This window comes from Elgaria multicarinata, chromosome 4 (assembly GCF_023053635.1).
Source record: "Elgaria multicarinata webbii isolate HBS135686 ecotype San Diego chromosome 4, rElgMul1.1.pri, whole genome shotgun sequence".
NCBI classification, from domain to species: domain Eukaryota; kingdom Metazoa; phylum Chordata; class Lepidosauria; order Squamata; family Anguidae; genus Elgaria; species Elgaria multicarinata.
The window spans coordinates 26,492,985-26,519,346 of record NC_086174.1 but is presented as its reverse complement, the minus strand read 5'-3'; the positions used below and the strand labels follow the sequence as shown (position 1 = coordinate 26,519,346).

General features: G+C 40.2%; 1 protein-coding gene across 1 annotated transcript in view; it reads right to left on the bottom strand.

Moving 5' to 3' along the window:
- Nucleotides 1–26,362, bottom strand: part of THADA (THADA armadillo repeat containing) — a 173,912-nt gene that overhangs the window by 42,318 nt on the left and 105,232 nt on the right. Inside the window, exon 29 of the mRNA XM_063123991.1 lies at nt 2,624–2,739. Within this exon, the coding sequence (XP_062980061.1) occupies nt 2,624–2,739 (116 nt within the window). The remainder of the gene's footprint in view (nt 1–2,623; nt 2,740–26,362) is intronic.

The following is a 26,362-nucleotide window of genomic DNA, read 5'->3' as shown; positions in this document are numbered from 1 at the left end:
CCATTTTGCCTGAATGTGGCACTGCTGCAGCTAAGGGTACAATCCTATGCAAATTTTGACAGAAAAAAGCCCTACATTTCCCAGCATCCCCCAGCCAGGGCTGGCAGACATCACTTTCCAAAAGATGATACAGTTCAATGACATTAAAGCTGCAACCCACCCTCACACTAAGTAGCCGAAGAGGAGAAAAACTGTGTAAGAGGAGCGGAGGGAAGTGAATCTGCTTTTAAGAGTGTTGCCTCTAATACAATTAGAATATTCCATAAGAAAATTAAGCATAGGAAGTGGGAAGAGCAGGAACAAAAAGTATTCCTTAATACAACAACAACAAGACCCAATATTTTTATATTTAAAATAGTATATTAGTATTATATTTAAAGTATTTATATATTGTCCTTCATTAACAAATCTCAGGACAGTGTACAAAACTCATTAAAACAATAATAAAAAACAAAATACAAGCAAAAAAATCTACTAATTTAGGTATTAAAATTATTAGAATGTATTATATACATTTTATTATTGTATGCTCCTGCCCTAACAGGCGGCCTATAAATATTTTAAATAATAAAATCAGCAAATCTATGATTTAATAGACACTGAAACACTGTCAAGGATGGCGCCTGTTGCACTGCAGCAAAATACTGTCAGCAAAACACAGAGACATTCTAGCATAACAAACCCAGGAGCACAAATAACATGGAAAAACCCATAAAGAAAAATGGCATCACATGATAACTTTCTGAGGAAATTCCATAAATACATACATGTGAGAAGTTATATTGGATTTGGTTTTCTATGTAATTTTTCTTGGAATAAACTGATAGCACAATCCTAAATCCTGTCAAACCTAGCTCATAGAAACATTATGTAGCCAGTCAATGCCTACATCTCTACACTACATTTCTAAGTAATCCTAGGATTACCTGCAGACAGTATTCAGTATGTGCCAAACGGTACAACAAAAAAGCCATACTAAATACAGCAAAACAATCTCCTCCAGTAAATCCACAATCTTTCCATGATAAAACCACTTTTTCCAAATCCAACTGTGCTCTTGTACAAAAATGTGGCAGAAATTCCAGTTCCTAAATTTGCTTAGGTGGTCCTTTTCCTCACAAAATGCCCTACATTTAGGAACCTCCCTCCTAGCATGCATATTATTAGAAACAAAGTGTGGCTCAAATAGGAACATGAAACAGAAACTGCATGGAGGATCTGGGATTGGGAGGCTTGTATATCTACAAGGAAGAATTTATCAAGATTCCCAAGGAAGGGCTCAATCCTATGCATGTTTAGACAGAAAAAAGTCCTACAACTCCTAGCATTCCTCAGCCAGCCAACATAGGATTGCACCCCAAATTGTCTGAACATTTATATAATAGTCAGCTTTCTACAAATTTCAAAAATCTGCGGAATCAATTATTAGGATTTCTGATCCATCTTTTCCTTAGAACGCCCTGGAGACCATGAAGGAGAACAATCTATTCCTTGATCAAGCATCATTCCATAGACTGATGAACAAATCCAAGGAACATGGAAAGTCAAGAGGAAACACTCTATTCCAAAACACCTGGAGGTGATTTACAGTGGGGAAATGTGGGACAGCCCATAAAAAAGCTGAAGACCTGCAAGTCCTAGCACAAACATTCATTTTCTTACTAAACTTACAAACATCTGGAAAGAACTTAATTGAAAAATTAAATACATGCTTTTGCATTAATCATAAATCCGTCTAGGAGAATGAAACCCCTGAGATGAAGTTTAAGTTAATACAGCAATAGTCTGATGTAACAACATTAAATTCTAATACATCAATGAGTAAAAATATGACATTGGTCATACTGAAGACCCCTGTGAATGTTTAGAATTTTCTTCCTCTAATGACAGTGATCAAGAGCAATTTATGCTTTAGTTGTCATGTTGAATATTTATTGGTAGTAAGTTTGTAAACTGCAACAGAATATGTATGTACAGATCACAAAGAACAGGACAAACATTCATGTGGAGCCAAAAGGTACCTAGACTATTGCTACACATGAACATTTCTGATTCATACCCATAGTATTTAGCTGAATTTAGGGGAAGTATCCAACAGGGCGCTTAGAAGACAACATACAAATCAATGTATGTTGGTTAGTTAGCTTGTTAGTTTTAGTTAGTCCATTAGTTTAAGTTATTTATTTAAGCTCTGTGTTTCTACCAAGAACAAGGCGGCTATAGGACTGCATTCTAAAACTGTCATATCTGTTAGCTGTCATACTTCAATCTACTTTGGCTCTTCCAAGTACTGGAATTTCATCCTCCCCTGACTTCTGAAAGAGAAGTTTGCCCTTGTATTTGAATTTATAAAAAAGGAAGAACCAAACACACATCTTCATTCATATGAATGAGAATCAACTATTTGACATGGCAGTAGGAAAGAAGTGTTTTGAAAAACAGCAAAAGTTCATGACCGTAATACTTTCCCCCATACTTTGAAGGAAGAAGCTCAAAAAAATGGTTTGCTGATAGAAATAAAAATTCTTAATTATACAGACTAGGATTATGTCATTTGCCCACATAAAAATTTCAACCATACAATCCATTATCAACCTGTGATAAGTTCAAGTTTTTAACCTACCTCTTAGCCAACCACAGCTTGGCTTCAATACAAGTGATGATGTTGCTCAGGCCTTGCAGAAAGTCTGAATTAGCCCTGTGTTTGGAGTCCAAGTAGGAATGCAGCAAGTGAAAAACCTGAAAAAAAAGTGCAGACTGCTGTGATAATATTTTCCAAATATCCAGTTCCTCAGTTTTTGGCTTTGCTCAGAAACAACTCTATGGGGAAAAGAACCTAGCCACCTGCAGAATGACCCTCTACAACTTGTACAGAAAGAGCTTGTTGGCTCTGGGGTGAAGTCTAAAGATACATCCTTAGTCACTGTACTGTGTCTTCCACTAGCACACACTTCATTGAGCAGATTGCATACTTTTCACCAGCATTCACTTTCCATAATATGAAAAAGTATAAAGGCAGCCTTGTATCACATCAAGTTTTTATCCTGGTTGTGCTTTTTATACTGTATTTTGTATTTGTGCTTTTAACCTGTTGGTTGTTTTATTATGGTTTTAATTTTTGTGAACCGCCCAGAGAGCTTCGGCTATTGGGCGGTATAAAAATGTAATAAATAAATAAATATCAACAGCAAGATAACTTACACTAGAAACAAAAATGCAGTATATTTACCAGGACAGCCACTCTGAGCACATCATTTGTGTAAAGCAAGTTTGTCTCAGTACAGTAGCTTTTATGAAGTTATTTGGGATTATTTGTACTAATATGATGTCTTTTCTCCAACAAAAATTATAGGAGTTATATTTGGATAAATAGGAACTCTCATAAGGCCCACAAAGGGCAGCTTCACTTCATTTTCATACTCGGACATGCACAATCCTGTACAAAATATACACGCACCTTACCAAGCAGGAAGGGTGCATGCATTTTTACACAAATCCTCCACATGTAAGTGATGAGTGGACCAACCCTCACCTGTGTTTTAAAGGGTGTGCACATCTGAATATGAAAGAAAACATAAAGTGTAGCATGAATGATACAATGTGATTCATTCAAAAATCGGCCTTAAGTACTGCATCTTGAAGTTCATATTTTATCTTATATAAGAGTTGTAATTCTTAAGGTCTTAAACCAGGAGGAAGTATGAAAATTTCAACATCTGCCACTAAATCTCCAAAGTAAGCATCCTAGATGGCATAGACTGCAACAGAAGTAGAAAACTACACAAACCATAATACCTTATGGGGGAAGCAATCAGGAACTGCTTCTCATACTTGTTTGTCTGTGCCGAAGTACCAATCCAGAAATAAGTAAAATCCCAGGGAGGTATGTCCCCATTATATCCTGCTAGTCTCTTCTATATTGGAAGTAATATCAGTTCATCAACATTACTGAGGCCCAAATCAAGCACGCAGTGTAACCATGGTATAGCAACAGTGTGCTGGTTGTAACATTAAATAGATCTGTTCTTTCTGTTCAGGTTCTCAAAGAGAATTTAGGCCTCATCTTGAGTATTGCATCCAGTTCTGGGCACCACACTTCAAGAAGGATGCAGAGAAGCTGGAGGAGGTTCAAAGGAGGGCAACAAGAATGATCAGGCGTCTGGGGAAAAAAGCCATATGAGGAGAGACTGAAATAACTGGGCATGTTTACCCTGGAGAAGAGAAGGCTGAGGGGAGACATGATAGCACTCTTCAAATACTTGAAAGGTTGTCACTCAGAGGAGGGCCAGGATCTTTTCTTGATCATCCCAGAGTGCAGGACACGGAACAATGGGCTGAAGTTATAGGAAACCAGTTTCCAGCTGGACATCAGGAAAAACTTCCTGACTGTTAGAGCAGGACAACAATGGAACCAATGATCTTGGGAGGTCGTAGGCTCTCCCACACTAGAGGCATTCAAGAGGCAGCCATCTGTCAGGTATGCTTTGAGATGGATTCACTGATCAGGGGGTTGGATTGGATGGCCTTATAGGCCCTTTCCAACTCTACTGTTCTGATTCTCTCTGGTTTTGGCAATCCTCACATAGAACATCAAATCTGGTTAGAGGGGGCTGCTGTAAATTTACAGATGGGAAGGGAGACAACAAAAGTTCACAAGACCCCATTCTTAAACCCTAGTCACATGTGATGTCTGCACCAGCCCATAGTCACATAAAAACTTACTCAAAATTAAAAGGTTCATATACCCTCCTTGGAGTGTAATAGTTTTTCAAAAAGAGTAATGTCTTCTAAACACCCATTTTAAAAAAATAAAAATAACTAACTAAAACGACAACTTGTTGATGGATGTGTAAATAAGATCCATATTTGCTCAGCATACTTGGAAAAAGAACAAATGTGTTTCTGTGAATCATGGTAGGCTTTAGCTTGACTTTTGAAAATAACAGTGTCTTCTTTCAGCTGTGCCATCCGGACTGCATGAGCATCATTTTCTAAAAACACTAACAAGACCATCCTGAAACTGAGATTTGTAGTTTCCTCATCAAAAGTTAGAAACCCAAAATGGTGAGTGTACATGGATAAGCTACGAGGAATGACAGTTTTAAGTAACAAATTGACCACAAAAAACAGAAACTGGTTTCCTAGTTCACTGAACATTAAATAGTAAGAGGAAACATAAACCAAGATGTGTGTTTGTTCTCAAGATTTATTTCTTCTATGAAATTAGGACCATTGCAGAACAGTTTTGGCATCCAAAAGAAACTGTAACTTCCTGTTATATCCAATGTTTCTGCCTTCTGCTATGCCACTCTCTGTATGGCTTTTGCAGCCTTATCATTCATAAGCAACTTCCTCAAACCCAATCTCAAAAACTATGTCTTCAGTAAAGCCGTTGACTAACCATTATGGTGTTCTCATTATATACCTTCTCCTACCAATTAGCCTTTGATTTTTGCTACTCCTGATCAAACCTGTTCTCTTCCCATACCTTGGTCAATCTTAAGCTAATGTCTGAGGGGTAGACGTGCTGGTCTGTTGCAGTAAAAACAACAAAGAGTTTTGTGGCACTTTAAAGATTAATATCAATTTTATTCTGGCATATCCTTTTGCGTACACCATCAGTTTCATCAGATGCACTACTCTTTGTTCTAGTTATTACCTGTGCATTGGTTGCTGGTGCTGCCTTTTTGTCTTCCATATGATAAAATAGCTGCTAGATAGGCATGCAAAATGCCTTAAAAGCTAAGCAGGAATATATACTGGCACCTTGCTTGCCATTAATTGGATCCACTAGGATCCACATATTTGGAAAGCATGTAGGCACACCTCTTCTTCTCCTTGCTTGGCAGGTATTACCCCCTCCCCCACGACTCACATCACAAACCCAAGTACCACAGCATTCAGAAGCTCCAAAGCATACTGTTTCAGGTGGCGTACCAGTAATGAAATCCATGAATATCGATATAAGTATGATCCAAGTACAAGGGAATATTTCTGAGTTTTCTCGTCTCCAGCTTTTCTAAGAGAGCAATCCTATGGTCCCTGGGCTGGATTTCCCCAACGAGGTCGGAGACAGTACTCAGACCTTGGAAGGGGGAGTTGGAGATCCCTGACCCCTCGCAACCAGCACAGAAATAACTCTGCCAGCTGCCTCTCTGAGGCCAGATCTCAAAGAGAGGAAAGGCGGATGTGGACAGGGAGGAGTCCAGAGGGGCCAGGATACAAACTATACTGAGCCTCTGCCAGCCTCCTTATCTCGCCCCCTCCAAAGCACTCTTGCTAGTGAAATCTGCAGGGCAGGAAGATGGAGAGACAAAGATCACCTCCACTGCTCCTCCCTCCCTGAACAGGATGATTGGACGCCGAGTTTGGAAGCGTCCAATCACCAAGGGTGCAATTGATAGGATTGCACCCTCAATCACACAGGCATTCTCTCCAGCATTTCAGTGATAAAATAGGAGACACATGTGTATTTACAACATTTACTCTCATATACCAAGAGCACTGCCTGTGCACCTACAATCCTTCTTCTCCCCCTGATGGATGTTGTCTTCTTTTACTTTGCAATCGTCTATCTACCACAGGACTATGTCAGTAAAATGACCATAGTAGTTTCCTTTAAAAAAAAAAACACCCACACCTTTAACATATTTAATCTTGCAATGGATCCTATTATACTTATAGAATGCCTTGGCTCAAGCTTATTCAGCAATATTTATGAAGTGGATTGGTCATTTGGGTGGCAGAGAAGATGGAAGAGAAGTAGTGTGCTGGTATTGTGAGTCCCATCTGCATGCATTTATCACTATATGCATTAGAGTCTAGTGACTAGTTTAAATATGCACTTCTCCCACTCAGTTACGTCTAGACAGACAGAATAGGGGACTAAATCCTGAATGTGCTCCCCCTCCCTCCCTCTCTCTCACACATTTTTTTAAAAGAGGCATCCCAAATATCTCCCCCAAAGATAGAGCAGGGACAGTGATTTACCAGGGACAAATACAAAATACTGGGACTACACTTCATTAAGAGGGACAATTACAGTGTAGGCAGAGATTGGTACTATCATCTGTATTACTATCTCCTCCCCTAAGTCCCAGTTGCACACAGGATTCCTTTTTAAAATGCAGTGGGTGCAAATCTACTAAAGGACAGAAAAACAGCTAGAGAATAGCCTTCAGCACCATGTAAAAGGTTGAAGGGGCACTCAGGCAGTGATAGCTGGAGTGAGAAGAGAGATATTACAAGTACACAGAAGTGCCTCTATTTTCATCTGTGATATGCTGGAGGCAAGTTTCCACGAAGAACCTCTGCTAGACTTAACATTGTTTACACTGACCCTGTCCAAAGAGTCATATTGCTCAATACCTATTTAAACGCGAACTACCGAGCACAGAAAGAAAATTGTTTCATAAAAAATGTAACATTAGTATCCCATTCAACAATGGTTATGTGGCTCCACATTTATTAAGCTATGAATTTTTTTTAGTGAACTGCTGTTTTTAGAAAATAAAGCTTTGCCGTGAACATTTGTTTAATGTAATAAATTATCTTTAATAAACTCCTCCCTAGTATTACTTCCCCTGCTTTCTTTCCCTTGAACTCTCCTATATCCACTCCCTGCTCGTCCCCACTCTGCTCTCACCTGGTTTCTTCCCATATTCCAGCCTTGTCTGCTTCCGTCCTCTTCCACCACCTGTTCTCTTGCCTTCCCTTTATTGTTTCTCCCTGTAGGTTCCCTTCCAGCTGTTCCTCTCTGCCTTCATTCACTCACTCACTCAATTATTTCTGACCTTCTGGGTTCCTTTCACCTCCTCCTCTGTTCTTTCTTCGGCCCCCCATCTATTCCCCGCCCCCCAAGCATGGTTTAATTCCCAGCCATTTTCTGTCATCTCCGTTCCTCTCCGATCACATTCCTGGAGCCCCAGCAACTGGCAGCTTCCAAGTTGATGAGTACTCCTGGCACGCTGGCCATCTGATTTGTAATGACTACCGGTCGTGAAAGCTTTATATCACCTCCAGTATCAGGGGCAGTAGGCCTCTGTATGCCAGTTGCTGGGGAGCATGAACAGCAGGGTGGTGTTGCAGACACGTCCTGCATGGGGGCTTCACACTGGCATTTGGCTGGGCACTGGGTGAACAGAATGCTGGACTAGATAGGCCATTGGTCTGATGCAGCAGGGCATGTCTTACGTTCTTATGACTCATCCCCAGCCTCCGCCAAGCCCTGTCAGTACTGGATCCCTTTTTTCTGGAAGGCTGGACCCAAATGGTAGGTGACACAAACCAACAATTCCATATTCCCCTCCTGCACCAAGTTACATAGCCATTTGCAATGGAGGACGCACATAAACAGGTCCTCAATTGCAGCCTGCCATGCAACTAAATTATTCCATGTGTACGAAAAGATCACCCTGCAGCAGCGGAAGATTTCCATCAGCTCTTCTGAGAGACCAGCTGCCTTTGGCTCTTCCTCCTCCTAAAATGTGATCTAGCAGCAGCCGTTCCATCAGGCTGTAGCAGAGGGAGAGATAGGAGGCAGGACCATTCCACTCTGAGAGGCAGCTCCATCGGACTCCTCCCTCAACCGTCACCAGGCTACAGCAAAGGATAAGATGGGAAGCAGAGCCGTTCCATTTGTTCTGCTGGAGAACTAGCTGACTTTGGCTCTGCCTCTCCTTGAATTGTTCTTGCCAGCTGTTGTTTTAAAGAGCACTGTAACCTTAAGAAGTGGTGCATCTGTTTGCTTCCTCCCTTCCCATCCCTTTTTCCTTTTCTGCCATGGCTTTTAGCTTGTAAGCACGAGGGCAAGGGCGACCTTGTTTTATTTATCTGCACGTCACACTGGGAACATTTTCATCTGAAGAGCAAATAACACTAACAACAAAAATATTCAACAGTTTACCAAAACAACAACGATTTTATTACATTTCTAGTCCACCCTTCTCCCAACTGGCACAGGGCAAAGACCCCACCACCACCATTTTATACTCACAATAACCCTGTGAGATAAATTAAGAGAGTGTGAAACTGGCTCAACATCGCCTCATGAGCTTCATAACAGTGAGGAATTAAACTCAGGTTTCCTTGGTCCTAGTCTGACACTACACTTCCTAGGCAGTGCCTTTGCTACTAATGACTGGTTGTGTTTGAATACATCTGCAATAGTAACAGGTAGCCAGTGGAAGCAATTTTGCAAGAGCAAGAGTGAGGGCAAATTGCCTTCTGCATAGCAAACAAATGACTCCATGAATAAATTAACAAAACAAAGGCAAGCTACCATCTAAACAAGGACGTTCTTGGAATATTTTGATGTGGACAAACAATGGGAAGTCAATTGACCGGCATACCATTTGTAATTTAATACAATGGGCCTATTCAGACAATACGCTAAGCCATGTTAGGCTACTAACCCTTTTGCAGCAAATGGTTCGTGAGCATGTTTAAACCGTAGTTATGTAGCCACCCTGGTTAGGATGCAGACAAGCTGGAGCGTGTTCAGAGGAGGGCAACCAGGTTGATCAGGGGTCTGGAAACAAAGCCCTACGAAGAGAGACTGAAACAACTGGGCATGTTTAGCCTGGAGAGGAGGAGATTGAGGGGAGACATGATGGCACTCTTCAAATACCTGAAAGGTTGACACACAGAGAAGAGCCAGGATCTTTTCTTGATCATCCCAGAGTGCAGCACACAGAATAATGGGCTCAAGTTACAGGAAGCCAGATTGCGGCTGGACATCAGGAAAAACTTTTTGTTAGAGCAGTACAACAATGGAACCAGTTACCTAGGGAGGTGGTGGGCTCTCCCACACTAGAGGCATTCAATAGGCAGCTGGACAACCATCTGTCAGGTATGCTTTAGGGTGGATTCCTGCATCAAGCGGGGTACTCAATGGCCTTATAGGCCCCTTCCAACTCTACTATTCTATGATTCTATGAATGGTTCACATGATACACTAAGCCGTAACGTTTAGCTCAAAATGCTTAACCACCATGGCTTAGTGTGTTGTCTGAACAGGGTTAGTGCCAAGATATGGTTTTCCTTGTATGTCGACACTGATACTAATACATACTACAGACCAAATGCAATGAAATCAAAATTGTATTTATTAAACAAACCTTTTCTAACAATGCAGCTAATTTTATGGAAGTACTGATTTCCCCCTTCTCTTAGAGCTTATAATAAACTGAGTATGCATGGAAGTTGAATGATAAGCAGAAGAGAGCAAGACATGAGCGTGTAAAAAAAATTGCAAGATAATTTTAGATGTTTACTGATTTATATAATTGTCTTTCTATGAATTCAAAAAGGTTAAACATTCATCCCCTGGAGCTAACCTGGAACCATAAAACCTCTGCTTGGAAGTCACTAGCCTGTTTGTAAGAATCAAGTATACATTATAAATATTCACATTCCTAACTGGAAGGATGAAACAATACTATAATTGTTCAGCTCAATCATTCTTGGGGGAGAAAAAGGCAAACTGACATCATCCGGTACTGTACATTTTCAGCAAAGAAAATTTATTTGACTTCCTAGAAAAATACAGATGTTCAACAGCTGACACAAAACACTGTGTAAATATTAAGCTGGAAAAAATGCATCATTGTCTGAGGGTAGAGACTAAAGCAAGAATGGGAGGAACCGTTTGTAAAATAGCAATAGTGAGAATACATTTAGTAAAAATATGGCAGCCAACTTGGGTCTAAACCAGTTTATTAGGTACAAGATTCCAAAATTTTACTCAGATGATTTGTTCTTCAGGGAAATGATATCCAGTGAGAAAACTATTTCCCCCCATATATAATTCCTCACATGCTCCAGTGTGGTGTAGCGGTTAGAGTGTTGGATTGGGAGTCAGGAGATCCGGGTTCTAGTCTCCACTTGACCATGGAAACCCTCTGGGTGACTTTGGGCCAGTCACAGACGCTCAGCCCAACCTACCTCACAGGGTTGTTGTTGTGAGGATAAAATGGAGGGGAGGATTATGTATCCTGCATTGGGTTCCTTGGAGGAAAAATGGTGGGATATAAATGCAATAATAAATAAATAAATAAATAAAATAATCTGAGTCACTATGTCAGATCCCCTAGCCTCATGAAGCTAGGCAGGCAGCTACAAGATCTAAAGGTATCTCTGTGGTTGTACTCACCTTATAGAGTACTCTGACAACAGAGATTCATCATACCCCAGGCACTGTGCTATTTTAGGTGGTATGTCAAAACCTGGGTCCTTGGATGGTTAGCCCTTATGGTTAATTGCTGTTCTTACAAACTCTTATTATTTTTGTTGTTCATTTAAGTTTTAAAGACTGCTTTAAATATTGCTGATTGCTTGTTCACCTTTAGGGAAATAAGTGGGATATAAGCTTTTAAAATAAAACTAAAAACACAACTAGCCAAACTTTTTTTGAGGAGAAATAGAGTTCTCATACTGTACAGACTTTCACTGAAAAACTCAGTTCAAAATGCATTTGGGAATCTTGTACCTAATAAATACCACACAGTGGTTGGTTGCCATTTCACATATTGGGATTTTGCCCAACTGTTGTCTGGCTTACCAAAATGTGGCAGAAGTCGCAATCTTCTAACAATTCAGAAGTAAACTTTCTTTGAAAGATGGCTACAAGATTTATTTATTTATTTATTTATTGTATTTCTATACCGCCCAATAGCCGAAGCTCTCTGGGTGGTTTACAAATTGATTTTGGGTTGAATCCAATGGTGTTTCCTCCAGTGACAGAAAGGTTTTGGATCCCGCAAAGACTTCCATCAGTAAAACAAGGAGGGAGGTGATTTACACTGACTGCCCCCACTCCCCTGCCACCTCCCATGGTGGATTTTGGGGGATGCTGTAGGCTGCGGATAGAGGGGGAAATAGCAAAAATGGCTTCCTGCCTGGTTCTGTGATGCAGGCCACCACTAGATCAAAGAGCAGAGGGATACTGTTGGACACAGCACTCCTTACAAAAGTCTGAGATCAAAAGCTGTCCAGTTTTGTGACTTGTTTCGTGTGACAACGTAACATGATTATGTTTATGAAGTACTCTTTTCATCTGAAATTATATAGCATTCACATTAAACAACAAAAATCCAAGTTCTATGGGTGGAACCCTGAGACCCCCCCCCCCCCTTATGTGAGCAGAAGTGCCTTCTGGTGCAGAGTCCCTAGTTCCACCACTCCAGCTGCAGCTCCATGTGCGCATCTGAAGTCAGCAGGGATAGAAAAAACACACTTTTAGCTCACACAAATTCTTCAAAACACACTTTCAAGCTCATTTTGGGCTGCTCCCTTTTTTGTTTTTCCATCTATTTTTTTTTTGGCTTTTTTGAATGTGGAAAAGGCTCATTTCTGTGCATATTTTTCAAAACTGCACACTTCACCCCCCCCCCCCCATTGACTAATACATAAAAACTGCACATGTTTCAAATATGATCACAATGTTCGTGAACTTGCTAACATTTTTTGAAAAATATTCTACTTCCTGTGCAAACTACTTCCTTTTGCAAACTACTTCCGGGTTTGCAAAAGAAAAATTTGAACTTACCCTAAATTTCCATTCTGAGGGGTTCTGGGGTGGGATAGCCAAAATGTATAGGCTGCCCCACCAAGAAACCATAGATGATCATTACATTTTCAGATGGTTTGTGAACATGAACAAAATTCTTGTATGCCCCTACTTAGAAGTGGCCTTTCAGGAGTACAAAGCAGTAAGGAGAAGAGGAGAGACAAAAAAGCTTCCCTATTATTATTATTATTATTATTATTATTATTATTATTTATTTATATAGCACCATCAATATACATGGTGCTGTACAGATTACACAGTAAATAGCAAGACCCTGCCGCATAGGCTTACAATCTAATAAAGTTGTAGTAAACAATAAGGAGGGAAAGAGAATGCAAACAGGCACAGGGAAGTGTAAACAGGCACCGGGTAGGGTGAAGCTAACAGTATAGAGTCAGAACAAACTCAATATTTAAAAGCTATAGGGAAAAGAAAAGTTTTTAGCTGAGTTTTAGAAGCTGTGATTGAGTTTGTAGTTCTCAAGTGTTCTGGAAGAGCGTTCCAGGCGTAAGGGGCAGCAGAAGAAAAAGGACGAAGCCAAGTAAGGGAAGTGGAGGTCCTTGGGCAGGCGAGAAGCATGGCATCAGAGGAGCGGAGAGCACGAGCGGGGCAGTAGTGTGAGAGGAGAGAGGAGAGATAGGCAGGAGCTAGACCGTGAAAAGCTTTGAAGGTCAACAGGAGAAGTTTATATTTGATTCTGGTGTGAATTGGAAGCCAATGAAGAGATTTCAGAAGTGGAGTGACATGGTCAGAGCGGCGGGCCAAGAAGATGATCTTAGCGGCAGAGTGGTGGACAGAGACCAGCGGACTGATGTGAGACAAAGGAAGGCCAGAGAGAAGAAGGTTGCAGTAGGCCAACCGAGAGATAACCAGTGCGTGAACGAGAGTCTTGGTAGAAGAGACAGACAAAAATGGTCGAATCCTGGCAATATTATACAGGAAGAAACGACAGGATTTAGCTACTGCCTCGATATGAGGAATAAAGGAGAGCGAGGAATCAAATATAAAGCCAAGACTACGAGCTTCCTTGACCGGAGTAAGCGTGACATCGTTGACAGTAAGAGAGAATGAGAGGTGAGGAGAAGGTTTAGGAGGAAAAACAAGCAGTTCAGTTTTTGCCATATTAAGTTTCAAACGACGATGAAGCAGCCAGGCTGAGATATCTGAGATATCCCTGAAAAACGGACCATCCAACATTACAAAGCATCTCCTGCAATGTGCAGAACACTGTTCTAGAGTATACACTCTCTTTACCAGAGACAATGGCGAGGCCCCGTAGTCCTGTGACCAGTGCTCCATATGGATTGTACGCACTGACTACAATATGCCCAAGAATACTTTGTAACACACAAAGGGCTCCCTACAGGAAGCTGCAGCCACTTTTACTGAGGTTGAAGGTTAAAGACTTAGGCTGGACAGCTAGGAAGCTGGTTTATGGTGAGTGGAAGGTCATTCACATTGTGCCTCCCATATAAACTGTTTGTTTGGGAAATGGTATAAACATATCAGCAATGTTCCAGATACTAGAAGTCCATGAATACCAACACGTTGTCCCCTGAAGCCTTTCGTGCCACCTGAAAATTTGCTCCAAAGGGTTTCCCAGCCCTCTGGAGCAGATTTTGAGGGTGTGGGGATACAGTTGGATACAACCCAGTGGGTGAGGGTTGTTGCCTTCATGCCTGGCTTGTGGCTACGCTATGAAATGGGATACCGCACTAGATGCATCTTTGATCTGATCCAGCCTGGACTCATCTTATGTTATTAACTGTGGAATCTGGTATCCAACGTTTACTCAGGAAATATATACCACAATGAAAACCATTCATTTCCTTGGTCCTTAATTTCCTAGCTACTATATAATTTAATTTTTCATGATCTGGATATTTGCTTATCTTAATAACTATATGAGAAACAGTAAATAATTAGGGAAAATACTTGTTTGGATGGCTACTTGAACTGAATGAAATGTATGAAAGATATCTTGTGGTTCTATTCTGATGACTCACTGGTGTTTGACTTGGTGTCAGGAAGCTTTTTTTAAAAATGTATATCCTTAGGCATAGGAAGTCCTCTTCTTTTTGGATATCAGGGACTGCAGCAACTAGCGATGAACTGTTGGGTAGCACAGACATATTTCCCTTTAGAAATCCCAGTGGTAGCATTTGACTCTGGTTGTTGAGCAGTAACCATATTTAATGTTAGGAAGAAACATTTACACATATTACATTGACTATTATCTTTGGATTGGGGAATGGAAATAGAGAAGATACACCCTACTGTCCGTACAGGGGAGATTGTTGTTTGGATTACATTTTGGATACCTGCAGCTCCTGCAGATACAGGGATGGAACTAACCATTCTTTCATGTATGGAATGAAAAACCTTACTGGATTGTTATTGGGGGCAAAGTTTGCGAAAAGGTTTATAGATTGTGTGAGCAAATAAATATTAGACAATACCAGATTTCATCTGCTCTCATTATTATTGCATTTCTTCAAAAATTATTAACTCACACTTACAGAAAGGAAGATAACTCCAAAAGAAAGTCAAGCCCCAGCAATCAAATGAGCCACATAATAGCAACAGTTGCTAAAATGCAGCAGATTTTCAGCCCATGCATACAAACGAGACTATTTATAAATTTTACTTCCCATCAGGCTCAGCATGTCAGCTTACAATAACATGTTAATGTTAATGTTTTCCAGTAATTTTCACAGTGGCATTTAACTGCCAACGCCTCAGCCAAGGTAAACGTGAGGGCAATCTGAGGGCTAACTGCATAATCAAAAGAACAACCTTAATGAGTATTGTGTTAATGCTGTGAAGTAAACATTAAGACTAGCTGTAGTACATTAAGGTGGGTGTTTTTTAAAAAAACTTTGCACAGCAATTTTGGTAAAATCATTAGGATGTGCCTTCCCAGAAGTAGCTAAAAATCCATTTATCTTACTGTAGTTGATTACAAAAGTTCCCATTAAATGACATTTTAAAATGGCAAATGAATTCTGTGAATTATCCTTCTGCGAAGCAGAAAGCACTGGGGGGTGGGTGGGTTAAATTTTGAAAATCTCCTGAGAAAGTCTTAAGCCAAGATTCCTAAAGTAGATTGTTAAAGGTTTACTGGTTTCATACACAAGTCTGTACAAAGTCATTGTGCACTTTACCTACTTTCTGGATAGTGTAAAAGTGGGAGGAATTTATAGAAAAAGTAAATAACTGAAAGGAGTACTTCTGTAGTGCTTTTCCTACATTTACAATTATTTGCAGATAGTCTTAGTAATCCTGTAACATACACAACTATATTTTTTAGGTGATCACCACACCTAAAAAAAGATATTATAGAGCTGGGAAAAGTGCAGAAAAGGGCAACTAAAACGATTAAGAGGCTGGAGCATCTGGGAATGTTTAGCTTGGAAAAAGGAGACTAAGGGGAGACATGATTTGTTGTTGTTTATTCATTCAGTCGCTTCCGACTATGCATGGAGAATGTGGATAGGCAGACATTTTCCCTCCTCTCTCAAAATACTAGAACTTGGGGTCATCCCATGAAGCTGATTGGTGGGAGATTCAGGGCAAATAAGAGGAAGTATTTCTTCACACAGCACATAGTTTAAATTATGGAATTCAGTACCGCAAGATGTAGTGATGGCCACTAATTTGGATGGATTTAAAGGGGGTTGCATAAATTCCTGGAGGAGAAGGCTACTAGCCCTGATGGTTATGTGCTACCTCCAGTATCAGAGGCGGTAAACCTATGTACCCCAGTTTCTGGGGAACATGGGTGGGAGGGTGCTGTTGCATCCCATGTCCTGCTTGTGAGTCCCTGGTCGACAGATGGTTGGCCGCTGTGTGAACAGAGTGCTGGACTTGATGGACCCTCAGTCTGATCCAGCAGGTCTCTTCTTATCGGGTGAAGAAGTGTTTTGCCACAAACTATAGAGGCTGAGTAGTGAGACAGTTCTCCCCACTCCCACTCTTCATGTAGGTAATGCTTAGCAACAACAAGGCTTATGCTCATACATGCCCATGGAGTAGACCTCTTGACATGTGATCCATTCACCCCAATAAGGAATAATATGATTTAAGCCAGTTTATTTCAGCAGAAGAATGGCTGAATGAAGAAAAATAGGTTAGCACCCTCCCCTGTCCTGCTAGTTGTCTGATGTTCATTGTCACTGCCAATCCTATGCCAATATGTCAGACCATTATCAACAAAGGGGGACGGAAGCTGCATTGCTACACATACAGATATCCAACAGCCCATTATTCTCTATGTCCCAGGCACAGGCAACTCCCATAATGAGCACAAATAGTCATAAGAACATCAGAAGAGCCATGCTGGAACAGACCAAGGGTCCAGCTAGTCCAGCATTCTGTTCATACAGTGGCCAACCAGCTGTCGACCAGGAACCCACAAGCAGGACACAGGTGAAACAGCACCCTTCTGCCCATGTTCCCCATCAAGCACCAAACCCCTAGGAGTAGGGGTGGGCAACTTTCTCTGCCCCAAGAGCTGCATGCAGTGCTGAGTGGTGAGTTGGGAGTTGCATACACACAAGGGATGGGATCACTGGGGGAATGGGAGGCTCAAACCTCCCCCGCCACACACACACATCCAATTAGGAGCAAAGAAACAATGATCCTGCTGTACAGGATTTACTGTGCTGTGGAAGAGAGCATGCAGAGATAACTCTCCTTGCATACTCCCTTCACCAGCTAAAACAGACTCCCAACAGCCCACCACACGCCGTTGGACAGGCTGACAGAAGTTTGATGGAGCTGGGGAAGGGGCACTGGGGGAGTTTCCCTGATGGTGCAAGAGACCATCTTTGCTTCAGTTCAGACAATACATTTCTCAACGGTGGTTTTAGAACTCCACGGTGGAGTTTTTACAACACTGTTGAGAAATGTGTTGTCTGGTGAGAAAACACTCCACACTGAATATCAACGCTGTGAGGAGTACCTGCACAACCATTGTGTTGTGTGGAGGGCTCCATGGAGTTCTTCGTTGCATTGAGTTTCCCACTGGCTACAGAGTTCCCTGGCAAGAGCGGTGAAAGGAGCGAGTGTTGCTCTAGGCGAGCCACCGGGATTGGTTTTTCTTTTGCAGCAATGGCTAATGGGATACTATTGGGAGAACGGGGGGAGGACAGAGGGTGGGGGAACTGTCAAACAAACGTCACAATGGATTTTGCTCAACTCCACGGTAGCCTACAGTCACACAACAATGAAGTTAAAACATGTTGTGTGTGGAGTACTCCTAAAAACTCAAGTTTTCACACTGTTGACTGAACTGAGCCACTGTCTCCTTAAACTGGCGTAGTCTGTTCTTTTTGCATCCTTTCTTGTTTTGGTGCCTCCCGCTTTTGTTGGGATATGGGGAGTGTCATCCTCACGTACCGTCTTTCCTAGCACAATTGTGTCTCCTTGACACAGGAGAGGAAACTGGGGGGGGGGAGTTAACTTGGGCACCCGCAGCAGGCTCCACAGGCAGCCTCACAAAGCTGCCTTGGGCCCATGTTGTCCATCCCTATCCTAGAGTAACTGTATAGTAACAGAACCAGCAGCAAAGAGCCAACAGGAGGGGAAAGTTTTTAAGACGATACAGTCATGCCAATATATTATTTATACTTCACCAAAGTACATATATGTAAGCTACATGTATATAGCTGAATTTATTTGTAAATTGGGAAGTTTAGCCATATTTGATTGTGCAGTACCTGCTTAGGAGACCAGCTCTTTGGATAGCTTGGGAACACGGTATATGTACACGATTATATAGAGATTGTTTATAAAAATGTTACCATAAGGGCAAAGGACAAATACACAGCCGTTATTATTTTTGTTTAGGTGACTGTTTTCCTCCCCACTTGACAATAATATTCCTCTTTTTCAACTTCAAAGAAAAGCTTATCTTAGTCAATAAAAACTGAGCTAAGAAGAGAAGCAGCTGCAAGGAAGTTGCAAGGAAAAACATTTAATTATAGTGGTTTTACTGCTTTGATCTCTAGGTACTATAACATTCATTCACAATATCAGCCTTTATAAATCAGCTATGAAGTAGTATGCTTTATATGCTACTGCCAAGTCAAATAAGAGAAGTAATATATAATCAGCAATATTTCTATTCCAAAGGGACAAGGCAGTTAACAGAGAACTCTGTACGAGTTATGAGCTGGAATGCATATTGTACGGAGGATGTCCACAGAAGATGCAACCTCTTGAGCAGTCCAATAAACCTCTGGTTGTCCTCCTCTCCCAAACATAACATTTTTCATAGTATAAAACTACTCTCAGATCCATCAATGATTCAGATGTAGCGGCAAGATATTTTCCTAGTTGCAAAAGCTAAGTAGCAAAGGAAAACAGTGTGCTCTACTATTATACTGTTGCAGTACTCAATAGTTTCCAGGTGGATTGCACCCATAAAGGTTCATATTGATTTAAAAAAAATCAGGATGATTTCTTATTGAACATGCCTATTTTCGTTACTGTAGAACTGGCAAATTAATTACTACTAAGTAGGCCAGACTAATTTTTTTTCAAACACTGCTTGGCACTGGTGTGTTAAACAAGTTTAATGATTTGCTTCAGTACAAATGACCATTTATTTTTTAAGTTACTCTAGATTTCTACAATAACTGATCAAGAACTTGACACTAATTACTATAAATTCACAATCTCTGCCAAGAATCTCAAAACACAAGAGCTCTGATCTGAGCCAGAGTACATCACAATCTCAGATCTGCTCAAGGCAAAACTTTCTTTAGTATACAATATAATGGATCCAACAATACAATTACTAGTCTGCCAGTGGGTAATGTTCAGTTCTACTCAGTGGATAACATAATCCTAAAATGTATAAATGTTCACTGTAATAACTCTGTTTAACCAGCTTCCAATTCACTTCAGAATCCAATATAAACTTCTCCTGTTAACCTTCAAAGCTTTTCACGGTCTAGCTCCTTCCTATCTCTCCTCTCTCATCTCACACTATTGCCCCGCTCGTGCTCTTCGCTCCTCTGATGCCATGTTTCTCGCCTGCCCAAGGGCCTCTACTTCCCTTGCTCGGCTTCATCCATTTTCGTCTGCTGCCCCTTACGCCTGGAACGCTCTTCCAGAACATTTGAGAACTACAAGTTCAACCACAGCTTTTAAAGCTCAACTAAAAACTTTTCTTTTTCCTAAAGCTTTTAAAACTTGATGTTGTGCAGACTTCTACTGTTACTTTCTACTGTTAGTTTTTCCCTACCCTGTGCCTGCTTACCCTACCCTGTACCTGTTTGCATTCTCTTCCCCTCCTTATTGTTTTACTATGATTTTATTAGATTGTAAGCCTATGCGGCAGGGTCTTGCTATTTACTGTTTTACTCTGTACAGCACCATGTACATTGATGGTGCTATATAAATAAATAATAATAATAATAAGATGGAAAAGGAGCAGAATGGACCCTATAACCGCTAGTATAAATGCTAGTGACACACGCTAAACTAAAAGGCTTGAATCGGAAAGGTGCCCTGCACATCTGGAAAGCCATTTCTGTTGTGCAAGGTGCCCCCCTGATTTTCCCCACACCATTCTAGAAGATCTCCCGTCAGGAGCAGGTGGCAAGAGGCACACAAAGGAAAGGGACTTAGCTGATGCTTGGCAGAGAAAGGTGCGGAGTTCCATGATTTTCCTTCCACAGAGAAATGTAAAACTGGCTGGCGTTGATATCAGGATAGCGACAGGGACCTGGGATACAGGTGGGACCAGCCGAGATTCCTTGGCTAGGTTGACCGGAACCTCTGCAGGCTGGATTTGGCCCATGGGCCAAAGGTTCCCCACCATTGCTTTAAAAAGCCTGGCCACCCAAAGTATAAATATTTTGCTGGTTGATGTTTTACAGTTATCCTCAAATTTCTGTATAATAATATGAAAGGGGTACAATATATCAAATCAACTTAATTTAGGATCCATTTGTGTACTTGAAAATGGTATCAAACAAACATCTTCCAGTGTCCTGCATAGAAAGGCACTGGGATAACTGACAATTGCTAGCCCTTATTTAATAAATTGACATTTTATACAATTTAATGTAATTGAGTAATTTAAGCATACTGGGTCACATAAATGTATGTTCTGGTTATTCTGGGATGATTCCCTGAGCCTCCTTCTCTACAAAAATTGTGACAACAGGGCCTGCAAATTACATCTATTACATGTATCTTAAATATGCAAATTTGATGAGCCTCCATGTTGTATGTCTGGTAACTGCTGCATCTCTGAAAATTGTAGTTTTAGACTAGTTTTTAATTGGATAGTGTTTGATTTGTTCTATTTTTTGTATATTTGCACTTAAATGTCAGTATTCCAACTCTGAACATTCCACACTCATTTTTTTAAAAAGGCAACACCCACATTATTGATGCATGTTTAATTAATATGAAAAGAAACTCATTTATCTTTTTCAGCAAAACAGAAGAGCTGATGTTTTTTTAAAAAATGTTCTTCATAAAAGCACCAAAGGAATGTCAATTTTATTTAATCCATTAAACCTATCCAAAAGATTCCTGAAATCTTTATAAGCATTCTCCTAAAACAAGGCACTGCCACTCAATCTATAGGGCTGACACTGGAGATGAGGGCTGTACATTCATCCAACAATTGTGGGAGGTCCATGGACAGACAAACAGGAAGAGTAAATGTTAGGAGGGCTTTAGTAGTAATGGCACTTTTAATTCTTAAGATTTAGACTAGCAAGGTGCTCACCAAATGCTCACAGAAATATGACTTGGGCTCAAATGATGTTTGGACATTGCCCAGAAGCTGGGATGCTATATGTCCTTCAAAGTTACAAGTCTAGTCATATTCTACAAATATGGATATTTGCTTCTCTATTTCATCATTTTGACTAGCAATAATTTCTCATTGGTGTTTTTAAAAAGCTGTTTTATCATTCTGTAGATGTCAGTAGTACAGTACAGGAGGGTCCTTGAGAACTGGTCCAAAGTCTATAAAATGTCTTTTTAAAAAACCAAACTGGCCAAAGGCCACACATATGTACATAGCTTTGGCCAAGGTAATGGAAAAACTGGATGCTAGAGCGGTTTCATTTGATTTAGCAGCATGGAACACATACAGAGCAGCTTGTCAGCACTGGCGATTATAATCATATTGATTATATTTCTAAATTGACCATCAAAAACTTTTACGGATTATTCTGAAGAGTGTAATACTTCGCTGTGAGACAGGGTAGGGAGCTAATTTTGTAGGCCTTCCATCCATTTTACAAATAATTACCTTTTCTCCCTTTTTATTGATAAGAACTAAATCCCTGCTTTTCCCATTCCATACTAGCACTAAAAAAAAAGAACCTATTTATTGTTTTCAATTACTACTGGTAGATTATTCAATTTAATGAGCTCACTAAAAGAAAAGAAAAAAAAACCCTGTAATTAAATATGTTCTCATCATTAAATTACTGTACTATATAATATAAGTACTGTGAACATTTTGGGTACTGTTTGACAATTCAAAAATAGCACAATCACATTACAAGCTCATTGTTAAGTGGTTTAGCCAGACATTTTATCTGTTGTAATTTATTTTTAAGAGGAAGAAAATTTTATAAGCCCAACTACATCACAAAATCTCTGTGGGAAACAAAGACCCGTCCCTTTGATCCTATTCCTCCCAAATTCTTGCCAAAATGATCATTCCTCGTCCTGCCCCCGCCCCCAATTATCCATATTATCTATCAGATAACCAACTTAACTCTTTGCTGCAAGTTCTCCTCTTTCACTCCTTCTCAACAACCCTCACACCCGCAATCCCTATTGACTCATCCTGCCCTGCTATCGTATGATTTTTCATCTTATTCTCTCAGTATTTTAACACTTAATTTTAACTTAAATTTAAATTTTACTGTTCTAACTCTGTATTTTAATCTTATATCAATATTGCTGCGTGGTTTTATCCTGGTGTGCTTTTTATACTGTATTTTGAAATTGTGCTTTTAACATGTTGGTTGTTTTATTATGGTTTTAATTTTTGTGAACTGCCCAGAGAGCTTCGGCTATTGGGCGGTATAAAAAAATGTAATAAATAAATAAATAAATAAATAACCATCTGTCTTAACCAGGGGGTGGGCAATTGTGGTCTTCCACATGTATGGGCTGAAAACTCTCATCAGTCCTAGCCAGCATAACCAATGATGAGAATAATGGGGATTGTAGGCCAAAACATCTGGAGGGCCACAAGTTGCTCATCCCTGATTTTGACTCACTCTTCTAACCCTTTCTTTCCTTAATCTGTTACAAGCTGGCTTCTGCCATCTGAACTTTACTAAAACTTTCCACTCTTAATCTAGACCCATTTCAAACTAGCTTCAGAGTGGGATATGGAGTTGAGACAGCTATGGTCGCCTTAGTGGATGATCTCCACCGAGTATTGATGGGGGAGTGTGTTCCTGCTGGTACTTTTGGACCTTTCAGCGGCTTTCGATACCATTGACCATGGCATCCTTCATGTCAATGGTCACCTGACATTTGTGGCATTCACTTCTTTGGGAGCTACACAAAGCTCACTGTCTGCCAATCTTCAGAACATGGGTATACAATGTTTGCTGCCCTGAAGATCACACATGATGCTGGGTCACACACACAGACCAGCAATCTGTATCAGGATCGATGGGGGAGGGAGTGGAAAGCTTTCCAAAGGAAAAAAAAAAAACAGGCTGTGGGTCTAGTCCTGATCCTTTATCACCACCACCCCTGCCCTGTCGCCATGCTAGAACTGAACACAGTTGTCAGTAATTTCAACACGGAGGCTTTATTATCCTCTAAGCACAATAAAGGTTCTCTTTGTCAATGTACATGTACATACCCCACAGAGTTACAGTGTGTGTTGTAGATCAAGAACATTTATAAAATCATTATCATTTGATAATGGAAGCTAGATTTGCTTTTTTTCAGATCAAGGCAACTTTACCAGAACGACAATTCTTTTAACCTAAAATAAAATTAAGGCAGAAGGAAGAACTATTTCCCAGCAAGTGGAGAAGAAATTATTGATGATCTGTAAGCAATTATATACAGTACTGACAGAAAAAAGAATTGTATCTCATACATCATGTAGAAAAGGAAAAGCTGAAGTCCACTGTCTAGGGGCTTCCTCCATTCCCATTCTAAGCCTAAAGTTGCTAACCATAAAGGAAATTTCAAGGGGGGAAACCGTCTATGGGAAAGACTTTGTAATGAACTCACAGCAGGAAAGTGGGCCAACGTATGTTGGAAGACATGGGCAGATTCAAGGTAATAAAAATAGACATGGCCTATAATGACTTTTCAGATTTTTTTAAAAAAAAAAACAGAAACCAGAAAGGGCCAGAATTACAATCTAGAAATAATGAGAAGGACTACAACTAAAAGAACAGAATATAAAAATTTCTGTCTCCAAATCAACAGGAATGGTTTTCTGAAGCCACTTACAAGAACATGAAGATGATCATAACTGGCTTCAGGATGAATACTTAGAAACTGTTTTATTGAGATGTGAAGGGTTGTTGTTTCGACAGTAAACCATTTTACATGTCTTTTACAGCCTTTGCTTATTTAAAAACAAACATACGATAGTTACAAAAGTAGCCACATTACAAAGCCCTTAATATCCTATTTATGTCTTTAGATTTGTATTCCTTGGTTGAACATTCATTTTTACTAGGACCCATTTTTTTTTAACGAACAAGGACTAAAGAGCCGTCAACAGCTGCGGAAGGTGCTGTGGGAACTGCCTCAGAAGTAATGGGCTTTTTAACCTGTACCTTCACAGTATATACAGAGTCTTTGGTGGAGCCTTTCCCTTATGCCCTTCATTCATATGCTTAAGAGTCAGCATCTGGGCTGTATAAAGGGAAAACTCTTACAAATACTGTTTTTACTCGCATTAAGAAGAAAGTAATCTCTCTCTGCACATGGGAGAAAGTATCATAGGTACATAATAACGGTTTGGTCCTTGGGATCAGGTAGAATGCCCCTAGGTTTCCTGTTGCCTATGTTTTTCCCAGGGATGGGCAACTGGTAACCCATGGACCGCGTGAGGCCCTCAATGACACCTACCACCACCTAAAACAGTGAGGGAGAGAGGTTTAATCCTGAGAAAAGGCATCCATGGGAGCTACAGAGAGCCCAAAGGGTAAAATGAGCTTATTTGGAAACTAATTTTACCCTTCCAGCGCTCCATAGCTGTTATGTGTTTCTTTTTAGCGCCCCCACCAGGGGATGCCCTTAGACTTCCAACAGTTGGCCTATCCTTTTGGGTAGACAGAAATCAGAAGAATAGGCTGGATTGGAACATGAAATATTCACATGTTCGGCTGTGCTAATCAATATATGTCACTAGTTAAAACTCAATTGACTGCTCTATTATAAGCAATGTTACGGTAAACCACCCAGATAGCTTCAGCTATGGGGTGGTATATAAATGCAAAAAATAATATTATGGTAGTCTGCATTCTGTAAAAAGAAAAAATCATACTCTCATGCAAGTCAATGCTAAAAGCCTGGAATGAGTGAGACCCAAGGGTCTAATTAAGAAGAAGCTGTTTTGGGTTCCACTGACAGATCATAAACTACTCCCATCACTCAGGTTACTGAAGATATTTAAATAAAGCTTTTGCCTTGAGGCAAGTGAGGATAAAACTGATGTATCATATCAAATTTTCTACAGCATTTCAAAAAGCATTCACAATTCTTTATGTAATACCATTGCTGGCAATTGTCATGGGCCTCCTGCCCTTTACCACTTTTGTCCTGAATATGTAGCTCGTTCTTTCAGTTTGAATCACCTTTATGCTGATAGGAAATAAATTGAATTTCTTACACTGGGAAAAGAGTTGAGCTGTCCTGTTCAATTTTTGGGGTTATCTTTTCATAATAAAGTTCTGATTGTATTACCAACATCAATTTCCATGGGGAAAAGCCAAATAACCACATTGAGCACCATTTTTGGTGTAGTCAGGATATTAATTAATTAATTAATTAATTAATTAAAATAATAACTTTTCAAAACTAGTAGTGACAAAATGATAAGAAGCCAAGGCATTCAGAAAACCAGCAGGTGCTTTCCTAAGCTATTGCAGGGAAAGAATGCAAGCAAGAAATGAAAATGTAAAGGTTGAAACAAGGTGGCAGTAAGGATGAAAACAGAAGACCAGCATCTATGCATGGGGCAAATTAGGAATCAAAGTAATATTTCCATGATGTAAATCCCATCAAACCTTGCTTTAACTCCATTACAATTTTAATCAAAGAAAGTTGCTCTTCATTGTACAGCATTCCCAAGTTCCAAACTATTCATACATCTCTGTCCAGGAATGTTTTATAATAGTATTCCATAACTCATGAGTTATGCACCTCTTCGTCAACATGGACAGGAGAGATACCTTCACAAAAATCAAAGAATGGGAACCATTGACCTGGTTCACAAGTCATGCTAAACCATTGTTTAGTGCAGCATCTAGTAGCTGGAATAAGCCCAAATGAACCCTGGATATATACGTTTCCCCTTACCCCTTCCTTCATCCAGTGCAGCTGGGAGGACAACTTCAGTAGTATTTACTTTAGTTTCGCCTAAATTTTGGCTTCTCATTCTATGTGAGCCTGGAATCCAGATTTTTAACAAATTCCAGTCAGTTGCAAAACAAGCCAGCTTCAAACTGGGAAGTGTGCAAGTTAAAGGCTCACTCTTGCGTATTCCAGCTCATGCACATCATACTAAACCATGGTTTTACTGTGATGCATAAATGCAGCCTG